This window comes from Delphinapterus leucas, chromosome 15 (genome assembly GCF_059928025.1).
Source record: "Delphinapterus leucas isolate spDelLeu-1000000601 "Yukka" chromosome 15, BTC_Dleu_Yukka2, whole genome shotgun sequence".
Classification (NCBI taxonomy): Eukaryota; Metazoa; Chordata; class Mammalia; order Artiodactyla; family Monodontidae; genus Delphinapterus; species Delphinapterus leucas.
The window spans coordinates 35,429,487-35,449,846 of record NC_143143.1 but is presented as its reverse complement, the minus strand read 5'-3'; the positions used below and the strand labels follow the sequence as shown (position 1 = coordinate 35,449,846).

At 45.1% G+C, this 20,360-nt stretch overlaps 2 protein-coding genes across 6 annotated transcripts in view; one reads left to right on the top strand and one right to left on the bottom strand.

Moving 5' to 3' along the window:
- ZNF174 (zinc finger protein 174) overlaps positions 1-20,360 on the top strand; it is a 47,446-nt gene that overhangs the window by 16,978 nt on the left and 10,108 nt on the right. For 3 of the 5 annotated variants that reach the window (XR_016387834.1, XR_016387833.1, XR_016387832.1), the window contains one exon: positions 1-15,071. This exon is cut by the window's left edge and continues 7,785 nt beyond it. The gene's annotated coding sequence lies outside the window, so the exon portion shown is untranslated. The other 2 variants (XR_016387835.1, XM_022594677.3) reach the window with 2 other exon arrangements.
- Positions 8,906-15,343, bottom strand: ZNF597 (zinc finger protein 597). The gene is given in 5 exon segments (XM_089896279.1): positions 8,906-11,015; positions 11,018-11,293; positions 13,296-13,422; positions 14,303-14,385; positions 14,833-15,343. Coding segments are annotated over 5 exon segments (1,311 nt in total). The 5' UTR covers positions 14,840-15,343; the 3' UTR covers positions 8,906-10,197.

Genomic DNA, 20,360 nt, shown 5'->3' with positions numbered 1-20,360 from the left:
TACAAACCTCTTCAAAATCACAGCCTATTGCTGGAGGAAAAAGCAAGATTGTCCACACTGCCTGTTATATAGATCCTCCTACCACACCCTGATAAGCTGTCATCCAGGCTCTTGTTAGAAATTCTTGTAGACAGGGGAACTCGCCACTTCACAAGCTGCAACATTTCATTTGGGAGCATCCTAGTTGTTTTAAGTTCTAGGAAGCTGGACTTCCGGCCATGCAGACTTTTTGCCCCTGGAGCCCTGGTTGTTTCTGTGAATACCTTGGATGGGCCGGTGCAGGGATGAGGGGGATCATGTTATAGCCTCTAGAACGCCCCAAATGAAGGCTTCATAAACACCAATCCATCTGAACTCCTTTGAATGCAGGGAAGAAGCCCACCAGTGAGGTATGTTTTCAGAGCACATCAGGGACCCAGACACCTCCAGAGCGCATGTCCCTGTATGTCCACTTCTGAGGCATATGCTGCACTGAGCAGGATGATTTCCTGGAAAACAGGCTCTGTTCTGGAAGAGGATGGTAAGAGTCCTCTCTGATCAAGGATTTTGAGAATCGGAGGTCAAGGATCACACCAGAAGTCAGATACATGCCCTCAGGAGGGAGAAACTGGAGCTAAGGAGAAAGTTCTGATGGAGAAGTTTGCTTCTAAAGAGTAAGGGGTGGGCGGAGGAGCTGAGCGGGAAGCATGCCTCCCCACCAGAGACATGCATCAGCTCCTCTTTTCATCTGGATTTCCTGCTCAGTCCATAGCTTTTCCCCAAACCCCAGTGAAAACTCTCCCACGCTCAGTTATTAGAAACTATGAGACACTCTTTTCCCTTTGCAACAGGTGGGTTCTATGGAAGGAAATCGTGCCTAAACCAGGACACATATCTTTTCAGTATTTTTAAATATCTTTGGGAACTGCATTCCTATATTAACATGCAGTTTATTAGATTTTTATTTTGGTTGCACACTATTGAGAAACTTCTAACGCACACAGATAAGGTTGAAAAATGCTAATGGATCTAACAGTTCATCTTACAAGATATCTTTGCATGGAAAAGGCAAAAGCAGCTTTACTATCAGGTCTGCCCCAAAATAAGTCATGCTGGTAGCATAAATTATTTCATGTCTCTGATGTGTTATTTTGTATATTACATTTAAATATTTTATTGCAGCTTTAAAATACATTTCAACTTTTTTTTTACTTCAAAGGTAATTTTTTTTTTTTTTTTTTGCGGTACGTGGGCCTCTCACTGTTGTGGCCTCTCCCGCTGCAGAGCACAGGCTCCGGATGCGCAGGCCCAGCGGCCATGGCTCACGGGCCCAGTCGCTCTGCGGCATGTGGGATCCTCCCGGACTGGGGCACGAACCCGCGTCCTCTGCATCGGCAGGCGGACTCCCAACCACTGCACCACCAGGGAAGCCCGCCAAAGGTAATTTTTTAAATTGAGATATAATTCATATACCATAAAATTCATCCTTTTAAAGTACAAAGTTCAGTTTTTTTTATTATAGTCACAAAGTTGTACAACCAGACCCATGTCTTTTTGAGAGAGACAGAAGTTACTTCTTCACAAGGAGTTAGCTGATCACACACGTGCCGCTGCACTTGAACCTGACCAGGAGACAGCCTGAGATGGTGGGAAAAGGCCTGGGATGGGGAAAAGGCACTGAAGAGCCAGGTTCCATTTTCAGTGCTGCAGGCAGCCAATTACTGAGCTCTACGATGCCTGCACCTCAGTTTCCTTATCAGTAAAGTGAGGTTTTAGACAAAATACTCTCTAGTTTTCTTTTCAGCTCTACTCCGAGCTGCCCATGAAACCTTGAAAGTTTGGGTCTTTTCTTTGGCCAAAATAAAGGTGACCTTCAGCTCAATGGTGTGGACTCTTGTTGGAGGCCTTGGAAACAGGATCCCTGGGGGAAGAGGAAGCAGGGGTGTAACATATGCTCAGGGTATCCCCCTGTCTACTCTTTCCCAAGGAGAGGAGCTTATCACCCATCCTGTGTTCACTCTCTGAGTCTCCTCTGGCCCTTCTCACCCAGCATCCTGGTTCCTGGGCTCTCTCTGCAAATCCCCCATCAGGTTGCTGTCTCTTGTCACCCTCTGGGTGTGACACTGAACCCAGTGTGGATCCCTCAGACAGGATGGGCCGGAGAGCTCCAGTTCCAGCAGCTCCAGGATCTGCTCCTTGGTGGGCATCTCTTGCTTTAACCACTGATGGCACACTCTCCAGAGGTGGCTAAGAGCCTCTCTGGCGCAGCCACCCTTCCTGGCAGAGGGGCCTAATGCATTGACAGCAGTGTTTCAGGACCAGAATGGTGGGCTTGCAGGTTCGATTCCCACCCTCAGGTGGTATCTTTTATCAGGGGGCTCTCCAGTTCTGGGGGATGGGGAGTTGCAGGGCACCCAACTTTGCAAGCATCTTATGGCTCAGGGGATAGCTTCATACCAGCTGGGACTGAACTGAATCTGGGAATGTCACACCCTGTCTCTCTGTGGGGTGTGGTTGGGCATCTGGGTTCTCCAATTTCTGTTTTTCCCTGGAAACAGACAGTACCAGGTGAGTAGGAAAAGCTTACTATGTGTGGGGTCAGGTGACACATTACCTGAGGCCCTTGTTATGTTCTCTGTTTGGACCCTGTGCCCTTTCCAGAAGCCTCCAACCAATGAAGTCCAGTCGGTGTTTAGCTCTCAGCTCTTCTTTCTGGCCAGGTGCGACCCCTTTCACAGCATAACATACCTCTTCTTGATCACACTGAACACAGCTGCACTGTCACCCTCACTTGTGATGAACACGTCTCCCTAGAAAGTTTAGGAAAACTGTAAACTCATGAGAGGCAAGCAATCTCTCCACAAAGCTACCAACCATCAAGTCACCCAAACCGGAAACTTCCAATCATCTTTGATTCCCTGCTTTCTCACCCCACCAAAGAGTCACCTTTTCCTCCTCAATCTGTCTCGAAGCCCCGCCATCTTCCTCATTCCCGTGACCCCTAGTGAGGGCCCTCATCTCTCACTCGCTTTATTGCAACAGCCTCCTGAGTGTCTGTTGTCTCCAAGCTTGTCCCAGTCTGCAGCGTCTGGCTATGGTCATCCCCACAACGTCAAAACCCTGTCCCTGCCTTGCTGTCAACCCGGGGCAGTGCTGTTGGGTAAGGGTGGAGACAGAAGTCAGCTTTGAGAGAGATTTTTGAGGTAGAATCCACAGGACTTGATGATTGAAAGTTTGAGGAGTAGAGGAGGGAGTGTGTGTTAGTAGCATGAGCAGTTGTGTGGATGTGGCGCCACATACTGGAGGCAGACAGATGAAGGACTTAAGGCATGGGACTTCCCTGGTGGCACAGTGGTTAAGAATCCACCTGCCAATGCAGGGGACGTGGGTTTGAGTCCTGGTCCGGGAAGATCCCACATGCCGCAGAGCAGCTAAGCCTGTGAGCCACAACTACTGAGCCTGTGCTCTAGAGCCTGCGAGCCACAACTACTGAGCCCGCATGCCACAACTAATGAAGTACGCGTGCCTAGAGCCCGTGCTCCGCTACAAAAGAAACCACCACAATGAGAAGCCCGCGCACTGCAACAAAAAGTAGCCCCTACTGGGGCTTCCCTGGTGGCGCAGTGGTTGAGAGTCCGCCTGCCGATGGAGGGGACGCGGGTTCGTGCCCCGGTCCGGGAGGATCCCACATGCCGCGGAGCGGCTGGGCCCGTGAGCCGTGGCCGCTGAGTCTGCGCGTCCAGATCCTGTGCTCTGCAACGGGAGAGGCCACAACAGTGAGAGGCCCGCGTACAGCAAAAAAAAAAAAAAAAAAAAAAAGTAGCCCCTACTCACTTCAACTAGAGAAAGCCCGCGCACAGCAAGACCCAACACAGCCAAAAATAAATTTTTTTTTTAAAAAAAGGACTAAAGGCATGAGTTCGGTTTTGGGCATGTGTTTGTTTTTTGTTTGCTTGTTTGTTTGAATTTTTTTGGAGTATAGTTGATTTACAACATTTTGTTAGTTTCAGCGAAGTGATTCAGTTATACATACACATTTTTCATTCTTTTTTAGATTATTTTCTCATATAGGTTATCACAGAATACTGAATAGAGTTCCCTGTGCTATACACACAGGTCCTTGTCAGTTATCTATCTTATATATAGGAGTGTGTGTATGTTAATCCCAAGCTCCTGATTTATCCCTACCCTCTCCCCACGTTTCCCCTTTGGTAACCGTAAGTTTGTTTTTGATACCTGTGAGTCTGTTTCTGTTTTGTAAATAAGTTCAATTGTATCATTTTTTAAAATTAGAGTCCACATATGAGTGATATCATATATTTGTCTTTCTCTGTCTTACTTCACTTAATATGATAATCTCTAGATCCATCCATGTTGCTGCAAATGGCATTATTTTGTTCTTTTTTATGGCTGAGTAATATTCCATTGGGCATGTGTTTTCATGCCTCAGAGACACCAAAGGAAGATCTCTTGGGGCTTCCCTGGTGGTGCAGTGGTTGAGAGTCCGCCTGCCGATGCAGGGGACACGGGTTCGTGCCCCGGTCCGGGAAGATCCCACATGCCGCGGAGCAGCTGGGCCCGTGAGCCATGGCCGCTGAGCCTGCGCGTCCAGAGCCTGTGCTCCGCAACGGGAGAGACCACAACAGTGAGAGGCCCGCGTACCGCAAAAAAAAAAAAAATCTCTCTTTTACACTTGAATACAGGCATCTAGAGTGCAGGAGAGAAGAAAAATTGGGGCTAGACATAAAGTGAGGTACTTGTAGTCATGGAAGTGGCTAAGCTCGCTTGGGAGTTGGGGCGGGAAAGGGGGAGTGGGGACTATGGATTCAGGTGATCCCAAGATACACTCTGATCAAAAGCATGTTAGAATTTGGCTGTGGAAATCAGGTGAGGAGACTGGCGCTGGTTCCAGAGAGAAGTGTCGACTTTTAAAACAACACACAACTTAAAAGTTGTCAAGTTTATTCATTGTCTTACTGAGGACTACAACTAGGGAGACAGCCTCTCAGATAGCTCTGAGAAACTGTTCTGAAGAAATTAGGAGGGGGATATATGTGATTTTGACGAAGAGGTATGCAGCACGCCCCTAGGTAGAAGGTTACTGCTATTCACAAGGAACAGATATCTCAGTAATGCTTTTAGTGCTTTTCCAAGTATGGGACGATGCAAGAATCTGGGTTCATAAAATTTTCTCCTTAAAATATCTCACTCTCTGAAGGCCTGCTCTGCCAGTTTTCCCTGAGCACAGAGTGCCTCATTGCTGACCTTCGCCCTGAATTCCTTTCGGGTCGTGTTGAAGGTCAGTGACTGCAATGGCTAACGACTCAAGCCTTGCAGAACTGGACAGGCAGCGACACTCTTTAGTTGGCAGAAGACACTCTACCCAGGACAAGTGAGAAGCTCAAAGCGTCCCTTTCAAGTTAAGAGACAAACAGGGCAAGCCCATAGCTTCGCGTTGCCAAAGTAGGGTTAGGGCCCAGGAGGTAGCGCCGGGCTCCTTTTCCCGTCACCAGTGCGAGATTCGGGATGGCCCACCCACGTAACCTTCCCGCTGGTGCGGAGAGAGAGACCAGAGGAGCCGCTCCGCAGACGCTCTCACCCGCTCCGCTCGGGTTCTGCAAAGGCCGCCTCTCGTTGGGTGGTGGAGGTGGGCCGGGAGCCTGGCCGAGCAACACGGCCGCTACAGGGACGCGCAGCTCTGCCGCCGGAATAGGGCGACGGAAGTAGGCGTAGGACTTTCGATTCCCAGCCTTGTGGGCCGCTCTAGCGCGTCTCGTCTCGTTGGTGTCTCCGCCGGCCTGCGCTGCTGGTGGCCGAGCGCCGCAAGGTCTCCCAGGCCTCGCAAAGCCTTCTGGGAGCCTTACTCCACGAGTCCTCAGCTCCAACCCCCGCTCCAGACGGCGGCCCACGCAGGGCTTTGGTGGTCTGCGTGGCCGGAGGTATAGCCGTCGTGGAGCAAAGACTGGAAGGGAAGATGACGTCTAATGCCGTCTCCCGGGAGCTGTGCTGGAGTTTTCTTCTGACTTCCGGCGAGCAAAAGATTTTACCTCCATTATTAAACGGCCGAAGTCACTCATTAACCCCTTCCAAGCCACAATCCGGCCACACAATGTCACATCTCATTGGTATCTCAAACTAGTAAAGTGTAAAAAAAAATTTTAAAGTTCATTGTCATCATCATAAAAAAACATTTATTAGATGCCAAATTGCACATCAGACAGTAATCACTGCCCAGTGAGAGCTTGAACTCTAGAGCTAAGACTGATGAGAATAGACCAAAAACTGTAAAATCCAAACATTAAACAAACAGCACAAGTGCCTCCAACAAACATATTACTTCTAAGGTATCCAAAGGAACTAGAGATTGCAGCATATTCTCAGGTTTATATAACTGTATATTTACATCATATCCCCACACTCCCTAGATTGTTAATACAAGGAAGGCTGTCAAAAAATAAGACAAAACACCTGTAGTCAGACAGGCCGTGAAAAGATGGATAATGGTCATCCTGATATCAGATCAATAGCTCTATCTACAAAACTAAAACAGATGAATATAAACACTTCTAATGAAGATTATTTGGTTACTTTTTAAACAGATGTCCAAGCAAAAACACTTTCCAACGGAAATCCTATAGGCTTAACAAGTTTCATGAACTTTCAAATAGACTCTTTATTCAGATAAACTATAACCTGCTTAGTACACATATGCAGTAAATTGGCAGATTACTTTGAGCAAAATCTGCAGTATCAGATTGTATGACATGCTGCAGTCATCAGAACAATGCCACTTAATTATATGGAATCACAGGAGTCAAAGACTCAGAACAGCATTTGCTGTGAAATGTCACTTGTTTTTAGTTTTAACTCCCTGAATTACTGGGTTAGTCATTTTCTATGTTTAATGCAGAGATGTGAATAGACTATTACCTACTGCAACAACGCTGTAAACAAAACTATTTTGAGTTCAACTCCTTCAAGAATAACAATTAAATTCCACAGTTTCTTTAATTACAAAATGTAAACTGTTAACATCTGCATGCTATTGGAATAATGCTGTTTCATCAATGATGTATGTTAGAGAACCTGATAGTCCAGCAATCACATTAAGGACTTTAATACACATTTTCATCACTGCATCAACAACAAAACCAAAGAAATTTGTTCAACAATTGAATTCTTCAGTACAAAGTTTTCACTCTGCCTGTGTCAACATCCATGCTGCAAAATGTTGTGAACCAACTGTTCCTAGCAATAAACTCCTGCATTTAGTTTTTCATCCCTATATTAACTTTCATCCAAGTATTCATTGAAAGTAACATGGTAGGCTAATGATGTCTCTGAATTAATGACCATCTGTGGAATCTGTCAGTTAACACTGTAAATAGAAGGTGAAAAATCCATCTGCATAAAACCAGCATGGGTCTCACTGATGAATACTGACCGCTTCCTTCAACTTCTTGGGCTCAGAGCAGCTCGAATTACATCCAGCAAATGGATTTAGGTGCAAGTGCACAATAAAGCAACAACTGAAAAGATGCCTCTTTCACAGTAGCTGACACTCAGGGATTTTTTTTTTCCTCCGCATAACGATCATTAACAATATTACACCAAAAAGGCATTTTAATTATACTCATGTATATATTGATGTCTTTGTAAAAGATATTTTTCTAATCTCTTATGGAGGTTTGGCATAATCTTCCAAAATCTAGAAAATAAAAATGTAAAAACTGAAGTTAATTGTGAAGAAAACCTCATCTGGAAAGGTAACTTCCCATGCTGAGTGCAGAACGTCATTTATGGTATGAATTTTCACCTTCCCCTGTACTTTCTTAGGAGCAAAGGAAAGGATGACAGCTTCCATGTTTCAGGTCAGCGCCACTCTGTCCAAATGCCTTCTAAAATAGTCTTCTCTACTTCTTTCTGCAGCAACTATGCTACTAGGGACCTCTTTCCCAATTTCATCCCCGACCCTGCAACTCTTCAGTTAACTGAAATATGGGAGCCCCTACTATGTGCCAATGGTACACTGTGCCAGCTGCTCCCACGGAAGGCAGAAGCAGGAAAGCAGGGAGGCAGTACTTTATGATATTTAGCAAAGGTCTTTATATCCCAGAGCTGGCTGATAAGAAACCTAACTGGAGACCATCTTTCTACACAATTCTAAACACCTCAGACAGAGAGACTTGCTGAAGAACCTATAGGAGACCTCGCTTTTTTATTTGAGACCCCAAAGGCCCAGCAGACTGGTGTCCTGTATCCTAAGAGTGGAGACATCGGAAACAATGAGCCAAGTGTGACCTTGACATACAGAGCACAGGGTCTCAACTGTGGATCTGCAAACAAGAAGCAAAAGAAGAAGGAGGAAAAGGGGGAAAGGAGTGGGTGAGCTGGGTTAGGGCTATCGGTTTCCCTTTTCCTCACCAACAGAATCTTCCTGCCTCTAATCACTGTTAAGAACTTACAGCAGTAGCCAGCACCTTTTTGTACATTCAGTTCTCAATCTGCTGTTTAGTAGAAAGACCCTACCTTCCAGGTACTACTTTCCTCCAATTAGGCCTAAAGAGGTCTATTATTACTCCTGAGATTTCCCAGTGATAATCCCATTTTAGTAAATGCCATACTTTTATACCATTTATATAGAATAAGACCATTCTCACATCCCAATCAAAAACCCCTTTAAATGCTGCTTTGCTGATAGGTATACAATTTTGCTTTAAAGAGAAATTCCCCATGAATGTAACATTTACAAGATCCCCTGGTTCTTTAACATTAATAACCATTCCATTTAACAATATTTTGCTCCAGTATTTACATGTAACAGCAGTATCTAAAGACCTATATATTTTCAAGTATTTTGATTAAGCTCTAACAATTTTCTATATGTATCTTTCTTTGGATATGAGGAAGAAAAACTTTTTTCTTAAACCAAACTCAACTAAAACCTAAACTAAACTAAAACTATACTCTGTAGAGTTTGCAATCTGATTATAGGGATGGAGTTTGAACCTCAAGTCCTGAACAGTCTTTCAGTTGCTTTGTAACCATATACGTAAGTCAGGCTTGGGATGAAGCACTAAGGGAGTGAAGCACGTGCACAGGGTAGCCTCCATGATAACCATCCTCACCCACTGATCTCAGTCCCCCAGCTGCCTGCAGTTTTAACATGTGGTGCAAATGCCAACATATAACGCAGTGTCGCTGAACACATGGCCTCTGACAGCAGAGACCAGAGGTTAAATGCTGGCTTCAGCACGTTGCTACTTTTGTGTCTTGGGCAATGTACTGATTGTACCCTCCATGGGCTCTACTTACTCATCTACGAAACGACGATAGTCCTTTTCTGTCAGATTTATTCTGAAGATTAAATTAAATAATATACCTGAAGTATTGAGCATGCACACTAAACAAGGGTTACTGTTATTCATAGCAAGGCAGGTAATGTGCTTAGGTAGAGACTTGGAGATAAATCCTCTTAGAGAGAAGCAAGTACCTTTCCATTGCTCAAGTCCAGGCACCAGAAAGGGCTGTAGTCAGATTGCTAAAATTCCTTCCAAACACTTGAATCACAAAGGCCAGTGGCATCAGATCTGAGAATGGATACTAACTTCACGGATAATAACAGCCACCTCGACACTAACTAGTCCAACCCATTTGGGAACACTTCACATGGAGGGAAAAAAGCTTCCAAACCCCTCCAGAAATTCATATGTAAAACAATAATCTCATACAAACATTACATTCTGATTGTTACAGCAAAAAAAAAAAAAAAAGTATAAAATATATATAAAGGTACTTACTTTCCTAGATCCTAGATCTGCAGAACTAGCAAACAATAAATAAATTTGCCTTCTAAAACTTAAAAATCATGTAAACAAAATTAAAAGAACTCTAGCAATAACCTTCATTTTAGTGAAAACTGAATTTTTTTTTATAAGTTCTGTATCTTTCTCCGGCTCATACAAATGGAATCTGGATAGTAACTGAGCTGAGTTAGAATTCTGGCTTTGTTCAGTAGCTGTGACACTGACTATACTTCCTCGATTATAAAACAGAAATCATGGTGCCTAAATCAAGGTTGTGGTGAAAATTAAATTCTATATTACATGGAATGTGTGTAAAATGCTTAGCACAGTACCTGGCACATAAAGGGTAATTGTGCCCCAGTTTTCAGTATAAATACTGAGAAGCACAAGCATTAATGAAAACTTGCTATATTTACGTGGTGTTTTGCGCATGGGTTTGCTGATGGACAATGAGATGTGTTTTCAACCTGAAACTTTTCCCACACATGGTACATTTAAAAGGTTCTCCTGTGTGGTTCTTCTGGTGGCATGCAAGCTCTGAGTCCAAAATAAAACATTCTGCACAGGGTTTGCATTTATGGGGCTTTTCCCCTCTGTGAATGCTTTGATGGGAGATAAGCTCAGAGATACGAAGAAAGGTCAGTGAACACTCAGGACGCTTTAAGGGTTCGAATTTTGAGAACGAAAGCAAATTTTCCCCACAGTCGCTGCAGTGTTCAGGGTTGTCCTTGTGGCCCCACTCGGGGAGGGCCAAGTGCGAGGGCTGCCCAAAGCATTTCCTGCTCGGACTGCATGGCTGCTGGCTGGCTGACCTGTGCCTTTTCTCAGGCAAAGCCAGATTTGTTTTCTGACCAAAATATTTACCACAGGCTTTTTTGGCAGTGTGGGTTTTCTGATGCTGTGCCAATCCTGGGAGCCACATGAAACCTCTTCCACATATGCCACAGGTGTAGGGTTTCTCCTTTTCATGGATATTCATGTGCCGAGACAGATGTGAGTGCTGGCGGAAGCTGCCGCCGCACTCGGCACACTTAAACGGTTTCTCGCCAGTGTGGATTCGCTGGTGTGTTCTCAAGTTGGCTCTGTGATTGAAAATCTTCCCCCAGTCACCACATTTATACTTTTTCTCTCCTGAATGCGTTTTCTGATGCAAAACAAGGTATGAGCTATCACTGAAGCTTTGGTCACATTCAGGACACTTGTATGAATTTTTGGCTTCTTCCCAGGAAATTCAAGAATTTCAGAAAGTGCTCTGGTTCCTAAACACTGAGATAGTTCTATCAAAGGGGTGTGGTTTTCAGTGGTAACTAAAAGGCTTATGAAACTTTTCTTGCAAGCAGGAGTTCTACCTGACATTTTCCTTTCAAGGTTTCCAACTCCATGCTCAGAGGATTTTTCTGGGTAATAGACAAGGGGCACAGCAATGGAGTATTTTTCTAGGGCAAGCTCTTCAAGTCCCATAGATTCTAGCCTTAGCTTCTGATTAATCTCAATCTTGCCTTCTCCTCCTGTTGATAAAAACAAAACAAAGCAAAACATAAACACCCTCAAGTAGTACTGGGGAAAGAACAAACTAGTTACACAGAGGACCAGGAAGCTGTAGGATGGCTGACAAAACTCAGGCCTGCCCCAAAGCATTAGTTTTTAATATTTTCCCAAATATTCTTTTTTTTTTTTTTTGCAGTACGCGGGCCTCTCACTGTTGTGGCCTCTCCCGTTGCGGAGCACAGGCTCTGGATGCGCAGGCTCAGCAGCCACGGCTCACGGGCCCAGCCGCTCCGTGGCATGTGGGATCTTCCCGAACCGGGGCACGAACCCATATCCCCTGCATCGGCAGGCGGACTCTCAACCACTGCGCCACCAGGGAAGCCCCCAAATAGTCTTAATTTATAAAGCCAATATATTAATCCAAAAGGGATCTTTCCTTCCAAAGCAACAGCCCTATGACTGCCCCAGCTCACTGCCTGGAAAGGGTTTCTGGGCTGCAGGGCAGTGTGTGGAAATCCAGTCTTCAGTGGTTTTGCTGTTTCGAGGAGACCGAGTTCAGGAATGCCAAGGCTGCTAGAATTTGACAGCAAAATACCAGAGAAGAGGCAGATGCCCAGGCAGAGACCTCTGGGCATCTAGATGGGGTCCCCTTAAGACTCTGGCTGCATATTAATCTGTAAATACATCTAAGGAAACTACCCCAGGTCAGGGAAAGAACCATCAGAAAGGAATAGAAAGAGCAATCTCCAGAATTCACATAATAGTTCATGCTCCCACCAGCCAAAATGGAAAGACTCCCTACCACACAGAGCATCAGGCAGTATGCTTAGAAAGACACTGCCTTAGCAGCAGGCCACATCAGCCCTAGATTAAAGACTGCTCTGAACACACCCTAACAAAGCAAAAAGCAAGCCTTGAAAGGATAATATTGATCCCAAGTAACTTACTGATAAATTAGCACCTTACCCCAAAGTCCAAAAATTGTTTTGAAAATACAGCAACAGCCAGCATACAACAACATAAAACTCACAATGTCCAACATCCAATCAAAAATTACAAGGCATGTAAAGAAGCAGAAAAATATGACCCATAACTAGGAGCAAAATCAATCAACAAAAGTAGACCCAGAAATGACACAGATGATAACTAGTAGAAAGAATGTTTAAAGAGCTATTATAAATATGCTTCACATGTTCAAGAAGGTAGAGGAAAACAACACGATGAAGACAGAAGTAGATAATATAAAATGTGAGTTCTGGGAAAGTTCAAACAGTCAACCCTAGTCAAGGATCCTTGACTAGGATAAAATGACTAATGTTTCTACATTATAGTTCCTCTTAGATGAGAAACGCATACCATCCGCTTAAGATTAAAGCAATTTCCAAATTTAAAAAATTTTTAATTTTTTTTAAAATAAATTTATTTTTGGCTGCGTTGGGTCTTTGCTGCTGCGCACAGGCTTTCTCTAGTTGCAAGAGCGAGGGCTGCTTTTCATTGTGGTGCGCGGGCTTCTCATTGTTGTGGCTTCCCTTCGTTGCGGAGCACGGGCTCTAGGCATGCAGGCTTTAGTAGTTGTGGCTCGTGGGCTCTAGAGCACAAGCTCAGTAGTTGTGGCACACAGGCTTAGTTGCTCTGTGGCATGTGGAATATTCCCAGACCAGGGCTCGAACCCATGTCCCCTGCTTTGGCAGGTGGATTCTTAACCACTGCATCATCAGGGAAATCCCTAAATTTTTTTTGCCCTGCTGCATGGCTTGCATGGGATCTTAGTTCCCTGTCCGGGGCTCCTGGCAGTGAAAGCACCGAGCCCTAACCACTGGACCGTCAGGGACTGGCCAGTTTTTGCCTTTTAAGAATCAACTCACCCTTTGAAAATTGCACTCTCATGCAAGTTCTTGTCATGTCCACATAAATCACTCAGGGATAGGTCCCACTCCCCCATACCAACATGTGGATAAGATATGCAATCCTAATCCTAGAAATGACCAAAGTTCAAAAATGCAGGAAAAACAACTATGTTACCCATCAAGGCCATATCCTCCAAACACCCCTGTGGCATGTCTCTGCTGCGGAACCTCTGGGCAGGGTGCTGACTCACACACTCCTCTTGAGAAAAATATACAGCCAGGTCCTCAAACAGCACTGGCCCCTGAAACAACACGAGAGCCCATCTCAGGACAAGAAGCTGGAAAGCTACCCCCTTACTCAGTCTGGGAAGGCTGAGAAGAGCTAGAAACATCAGAGGCAAGGGAGAAAAGGGCTTGGTGTAAAAGGTCCCTGAGTGCTGCCGAGGGGGTATGAATGGGTTCTGAGGTCTGGAGGTGGGGATTAGGAAGGAGAGAGTAAAAATGCACCACTGGAGATAGTGGTATAAGGACCAAAATGGTAAACTGGGAGAAGTTCTAGAAGAGCCTATTAGAAGAGAAAAGATGAGGGAACAACTCTCAGGGAACCATTAAGGAAACCATTACGTAGGGATGCTCTAAGGGAAAGGAGAAAACTGAGCAGCCCGGGAAGAATCATGACAGGACAGGAGGTCCAGTGTTCTCCCAACATCCTTCTCTTTGCTGGTCCCTCTCCTTCTTGGTCACACTCATGGCTAAGCTCACTGCAGCATCATATTCAGGCCTATTCCTCCTTCCCTAAGTTTACCAAACGTATAAATCAATAGAGCTCTGGTGTGATTAAGAATCACCTGGGGTTTCTGTTTGTTTCTGTTTATTCAACAGGTGTGGAATGAAGCTTAGAAATCTTTAAGTTTGAGCAGCATTCCAGAAAGACACTTTGAGGTACCCTGTAATAGCCTTCTCCAATGGGCCCTGCTCCCAATTGGTGGTTCTAAAAGGAAGGCTCTGATAAGCCATTTCTCCTATATGCCTGGTAGGAACAAAGACAGCTTGGTGAAAGGGCTCTCTGGGGATCAGGACCCCTCGCATCATGGGCATGCCTCACCCTCCTCCAAAAGAGGCCAGGCAGAGGCCAGAAAGGAGCGACCGGAACTTGGACCGAGAGAAGGGACCCGGTCTCACCTGGGCCCCGGTTGTAGAGAGTGTGGATGCCATCTTGAGGAGTGGTAGTGTTTTCAAGTCGCCACAGGGACTTCGGAACAGATCTTGGAAGGGAGAAAATAGTACTTGGAGGGGCCAATTCGGCTGCCAAGCTCCTCCACGCACCCCCTCGCATCCCCACACCCTTTAAGACCTGAGCCTATGACTCCTCTCCCCGGCCCAGCCTCGTAAAGGCCGACTCCCGAGCCGGCCGGGCCCCACTTACGGCTCCGAGCCTAAAGATCTCAGGAAGCCTCCCGCTAACCAGGCTACAGCAACAGAAAGCGACGCCCAGCCGAGACTCGAGACCGAGAGACGCCGCCACCGTTAGGCTCCCACGCTCCCATGCTCCCCTACGCTGGACCTGCCGGGAAAGCCGCCGGATGCGGCCGGCCCCCATGTTTTTACGCAGCTCTGCCTCTGATTGGCTAGCGTGACCTAGGAGGGGGCAGGTCCTTTTAAGTGTTGACCAATCGGGCGCCTTAATGGAGAACCTCCCTCCCCCGGCTCACCCGGCATTCTGGGAGATGTAGTTTTCCCTCAGTTTTTCCAAGCATTTCCGGTTCCGCTGTCTGGGTCTCCCCCGTGAGCTTCGTGGCCACAGACCTGGTGAAGTGGAGCGTTAGGGAGACCACGGAGGGACGTAATGTTTCAGGGAAGAAGGAAAGCAAGTAGACGGAGAGAATCCGGAACCTGAAGAGTGGGTTCGGCCAGCAGTACCCTGTGGGTCCGAAACTTTGGTCCGGCCGAGGTGAGATGCCTGAGTGGCCAGGAATGCGGGCCCTAGTCGTAGCCTGAGTAGTCCGCTGTGTCTTGGGCGGACTGCGGGGCCATGGAATGTAAAGGGGTGTCTTCTGGGTGGACAAAGTTCAGGTCGGCGCAGGCCGGTTGCTCGTCTCCAACGCAGTGTATTCTAGGGGCATTGTGACCGGCGACTGCAGCCCAACCTAGCCATATCAGGCTTGGAGCCACAGCGGACTTCAAGCGGTAGTAGAGCCATCGGATTGCTTCGCGGGACGTTGTAGGCCTCTTAATACCTCCCATTCGACCTGCCCCATTGCCACATATTTTCCACTTTACTGGCATTGGGTGCCGTGGTGTAGGGATTTGGAATTAGAAAATTGAGCTGCTTCCGCAGCTTTGCCACTAATTGCTTGTGTCATTTTGGCCTATATACAACTTTGCTTTCCTCAGCTGCAAAGAGCTCAGAAGCCTCTCCTCAGAGGGTAGTTTCAAAGAAATTGTCAGTTTACAAAGGTGTCTGAAAAAACAAGGGTGATATTTACCTTAATAGACAATTCTGAATACGTCTCAATATATTTTCTTATTCTTGTGCCAGGCATGTTCCTGTACCTAAAAGGTCACTCAAGGAGTGGTTGCATATTAACTGAAACAATATTATCAGAGTTGACAAAATAAGTAACGGGATTTGGTGGAATATCAGATAGGATAGTTTCAGCTGCAAGTAACAGAAAACCCAACAAAATGTTCAAAGGTAGGGCAGTTATAGGTTGATTAATTCAATGGCGTAATGACACCATCATGGTCCCAATACTTCCATATTTCTCCTCTGCCATCCTTAGCATGTTGGGGAAGATGGCAATGGAATCCACGTAATACATGCAGGCAAGCATTGTGTCATGTACCAAACCTAAACGAATCATTATCAAGGGTAAAAAGACTAGCTACTGTATTGGTTTTCACCCATCATGGTTCACCTCCAGGGGACCCAGTCTCTCCTGACCATCTGCCTGCACAAAATCAGGGCTCTGTTGGAAAATAAAAAGAAGGACGAAGAATAGACAGGTTAACTAACAGTATCTGCCACAAGTGACATCTTGACAGGTAGAGCTAGGCCTTGTGGGGATGGGTCACAAAAGAGGTATCTGGGGGTCCCAGGAGGAAGGAAAAAGGTGCTGAAAGGACAGGTGGAAGAATGATAAAGACAAACTTTCCTACAGGCTAGACCAACCCAAAGTGTAAATGTTGAAGAAGAGCTAATGGCCTGGTACATGTTCACCATGTAATCACAGTGCTGTTCAAGTAGTCCTCTTTCCCCTCTTCCTTTGTACTTAATTTTATGGTATTCTTATGTCAGAGATATCTCATTTGGGGCTCAGATCCTCCTGATTTTGATCTGTGGCCCTTTCACCAAGAACAAGTGGCTCTAACGGCCCTTTACTTTGAATCCTGTTCTCATTATTACAAAGAGATAAACCCAGTTTCCAATGACTAGAAGTTAAGCCTGTGGTATTAACTCACTAGGTAACCGGAGAGTTATCTTTGAAACAGGAGAGGAAACAAAATCTTCCCTAGGCCTTCTGACTACCAAAACTAAACAAGTAGATCCAGAAAGAAGAAGCTTCGGGCTTCCCTGGTGGCACAGTGGTTGAGAATCTGCCTGCTAATGCAGGGGACACAGGTTCGAGCCCTGGTCTGGGAGGATCCCACATGCCGCGGAGCAACTAGGCCCGTGAGCCACAACTACTGAGCCTGCGTCTCTGGAGCCTGTGTTCTGCAACAAGAGAGGCCGCGATAGTGAGAGACCCGCGCAACGCGATGAAGAGTGGCCCCCGCTTGCCACAACTAGAGAAAGCCCTCGCACAGAAAGGAAGACCCAACACAGCAAAAATAAATAAATAAATTACTAAACTCCTACCCCCAACATCTAAAAAAAAAAAAGAAGAAGAAGCTTGAAAGCTTGATCTTGCTTAAAGGAAAGAGATGAGATACAAAGTCTATGATAGATCAAGATTGAAAGAATAAGACTGAATTATATACCTAACTTGATTTTTTATTTATTTATTTTTCTAACTTGATTTTTTAAAAATCAGAGGTGCTTGACCATATATCCATTAGAAGTTCAAGTGACAGATTTTAATCATCCAAACTTAAAAATTCTTCTGCCACAACCCTTTGACAAGATTCTTCATTTCAGCCCCTAACATACCAATAATAATAATAATCTGTGTGTATTAAAATTCTTTCCATAGCCAAATATCTGCTTTCTCTCTGAAGATCACATCATCTTTTTTAAAATTAAAAGTAACTTTTTATTATTACAAAACAGTATATGTACATTTTAGAAAGTTAGAAAATACAGATAAAAAAATAGAAGATAAATGCACCACATTCTTATCACCCAGACATTATCACTATTTATTGTTAAGTATATATTTTTTCCTTGGTAATTTTAAACATGACTTCCAGAATGAATTACTCACTACGTTTGGTGTTATTTTGGCCATGCTGCGCAACTTGCGGGATCTTGGTTCCCAGACCAGGGGTCAGACCTGGTCCGCAGCAGTGAAAGTGCTGAGTCCTAACCACTGGGCCGCCAGGGAATTCCCAGGTTTGGTGTTTTTAACGTTCCCAGATGGTACTGCTTTTTAGGGTTTATTACTTAAAAATAAGTATGTCTGTTGTTCTTATAGCAGGAGTCCCCAACCCCCAGGCCGTGGACTGGTACCGGTCTGTGGCCTGTTAGGAACTGGGCCTCACAGCAGGAGGTGAGCAGGGTGCGAGCGAGCGAAGCTTCATCTGCCGCTCCACATTGCTCCCCATCGCTGGCATTATCGCCTGAACCATCCCCCAACACCGCCCCCCCAACCGCTGTTCATGGAAAAATTGTCTTCCATGAAACCGGTGTCTGAGCCCAGAAAGGTTGGGGACCACTGCTTAGAGCCTTTAGTGTATCCTTCATGAGATTTTACTACCAATGGGAAGTTGACAAGGTCTTCTTACAGTGCACCAAAGGAGTCTAGACAAGCAAGAATAATCTTTTTTCCCAACTTCAGCAAGAGGCTTTTCTCATAAGTATCCAAAATGCCTGACTGAGCAGTTAGAAAGCTGAGTTCACTAGTTTGTCTCTAATTGGGGAATGATGGCTGTAGGTCATGCCTGCAGGTTTTACTTTCACCAAGAATAAGAGGCTCTCATGATTTGAAGCTAGGATCACCTCTAGCTGGGCAGGAGTTCCTTCATCAGAAAGAAGTCAGGGCTCTAAAATGTACCCCCAGTACGTTAATCCCATTACCAGAAAGTGGCTTTGCTCCATATCAACTCTAGCAGGATTCTTTTTCAGTCACTGAGGCCAGAGACGCTTCCAAAGAAAGGTTCTAGATCTACTGATACTGATTAATTCTTGCAAATAGAAGCTGCAACCAGAGATTCCTGGAGGGTAATGAGATCTACAGAGAATGCAGGTTAAACACAGTGAGGACGGAGAAGAAACCATGGGTTGGATAGTACGTTAGAGGACTATGTGCTCAGATAATTCATTTTCCCCAAAAAGGCCTATCAGATTGAGAATTCTGAGATCAGACTTGTCTGAGACACTTGGCCTGGGAGTTACAGAGATGGCGTGGCCAGGAGCAAAGTGATGGCCTACCTCTTTCTCCCCTGCAGCATAAGAATGGCTGTACCTGGAGGGACGGGGGACTGAGCCAGCCGGAGTGCAGAGAAGAGTTCCAGGGAGTGAGTCAAAGCCTGCTGTGTCCTACGCAAAAACTAAAAGAATACAGCAACACTAAACCTGCCCTAAAAGAAATAATTGAAAAGTCTTCCTTAAATAGAAAAGAGGCAAGGATCTATAGGAATGGGAAAATCACAATAGGAAAGGCAAATGTATAAAAGGACTGAAGATCACTTAAACAATCCAGTACATAGATTTAAAAAACAATCAAAAAAGTTTTGTAAAAGTGATTGTAACTACAATTAACAGCAAAAGGATAAACAAGATGTAAAAGCCTGCTCTGCCTTGCTGTGGATGATGCCCTCATAGTCAGAGGGAACCTACTGAAATGAAACCCATCTTGCTACTCAACATTTAAAAAATTATTAATACTGAATGATAGAGGGGGTTTAGTGAGACAAAAGCTTTTACTTTGCTGGTTGGTGGGTAAGCAAGTATACTCTTGTAAAGTAATTTGCCCCTATTGTATGCATTGTGCGGTTGAAAACTATTCATACCATTTGACTCTGTAAATTTAATTCTAAAAACATGTTTTAACTGGGCATCTGATTTCATTATACTAAGAAATTCAAAATAACATTGGCTTAAACAAATAGAAATATATTTTTCCCCCACATACAATCCAAGCTGGTCTGATAACTATGCTCTGGAAAGTTGCTGGGGACCCAGGCTTCTTCTGCTTTGTGCTCCACTATCTTAGAGTGCTTCGTATCCTAAGCATGACTCTCACCCAGTATGGCTCAGTACCACACCTGCATTGCAGCCAACAGGAAGGAGAAAGGGAGAGCATGTCCCTTTCTTTTCAGGGTGGAACTTGGGAGGTTGCACCTATCACTTCTGTTCACATTCCATTAGCTAGATCATAGTCACGTGGTCACATAACCACACCTAGCTCAAGGGAGGCTAGGAAGCATAGTATCACTCTGGTAGCCCACACCCAGCTAAAAAGCACAAGTTCTATTACAATGAGACAGAAGGAGGAGGTAGACACTGGGGACAGCTGGCAATAATTGCCATGTTATCCTAAGGAAATATGTTGAATATGGAAAAAGATGAATGGAAATGGATGGGAAAACATGAAGTTCATTGCAGAATTATTTACAGTAGAGAAAAATTGGAGAAAAATGACCTAATTTCTAAGTATTTTTCCTCTCAGGAGGAAAGATTGCAGCCAATTAAGATTATATATATAAGGAGTTTTTGATAACGTGGGGAAATGCTTCCAATGTTTTTTTTTCTTTATAAATTTATTTATTTATTTATTTATTTATTTATTTATCTTTGGCTGCTTTGGTTATTCGTTGCTGAGCACGGCTTTCTCTAGTTGTGGCGAGTGGGAGCTACTCTTCGTTGTGGTGCGTGGGCTTCTCATTGTGGTGGCTTCTCTTGTTGCAGACCACGGGCTCTAGGTGCACAGGCTTCAGTAGTTGTGGCTCGTGGGCTCTAGAGCACAGGCTCAGTAGTTGTGGCACACAGGCTTAGTTGCTCCGTGGCATGTGGGATCTTCCCAGACCAGGGCTCGAACCTGTGTACCCTGCATTGGCAGACAGATTCTTTTTTTTTTTT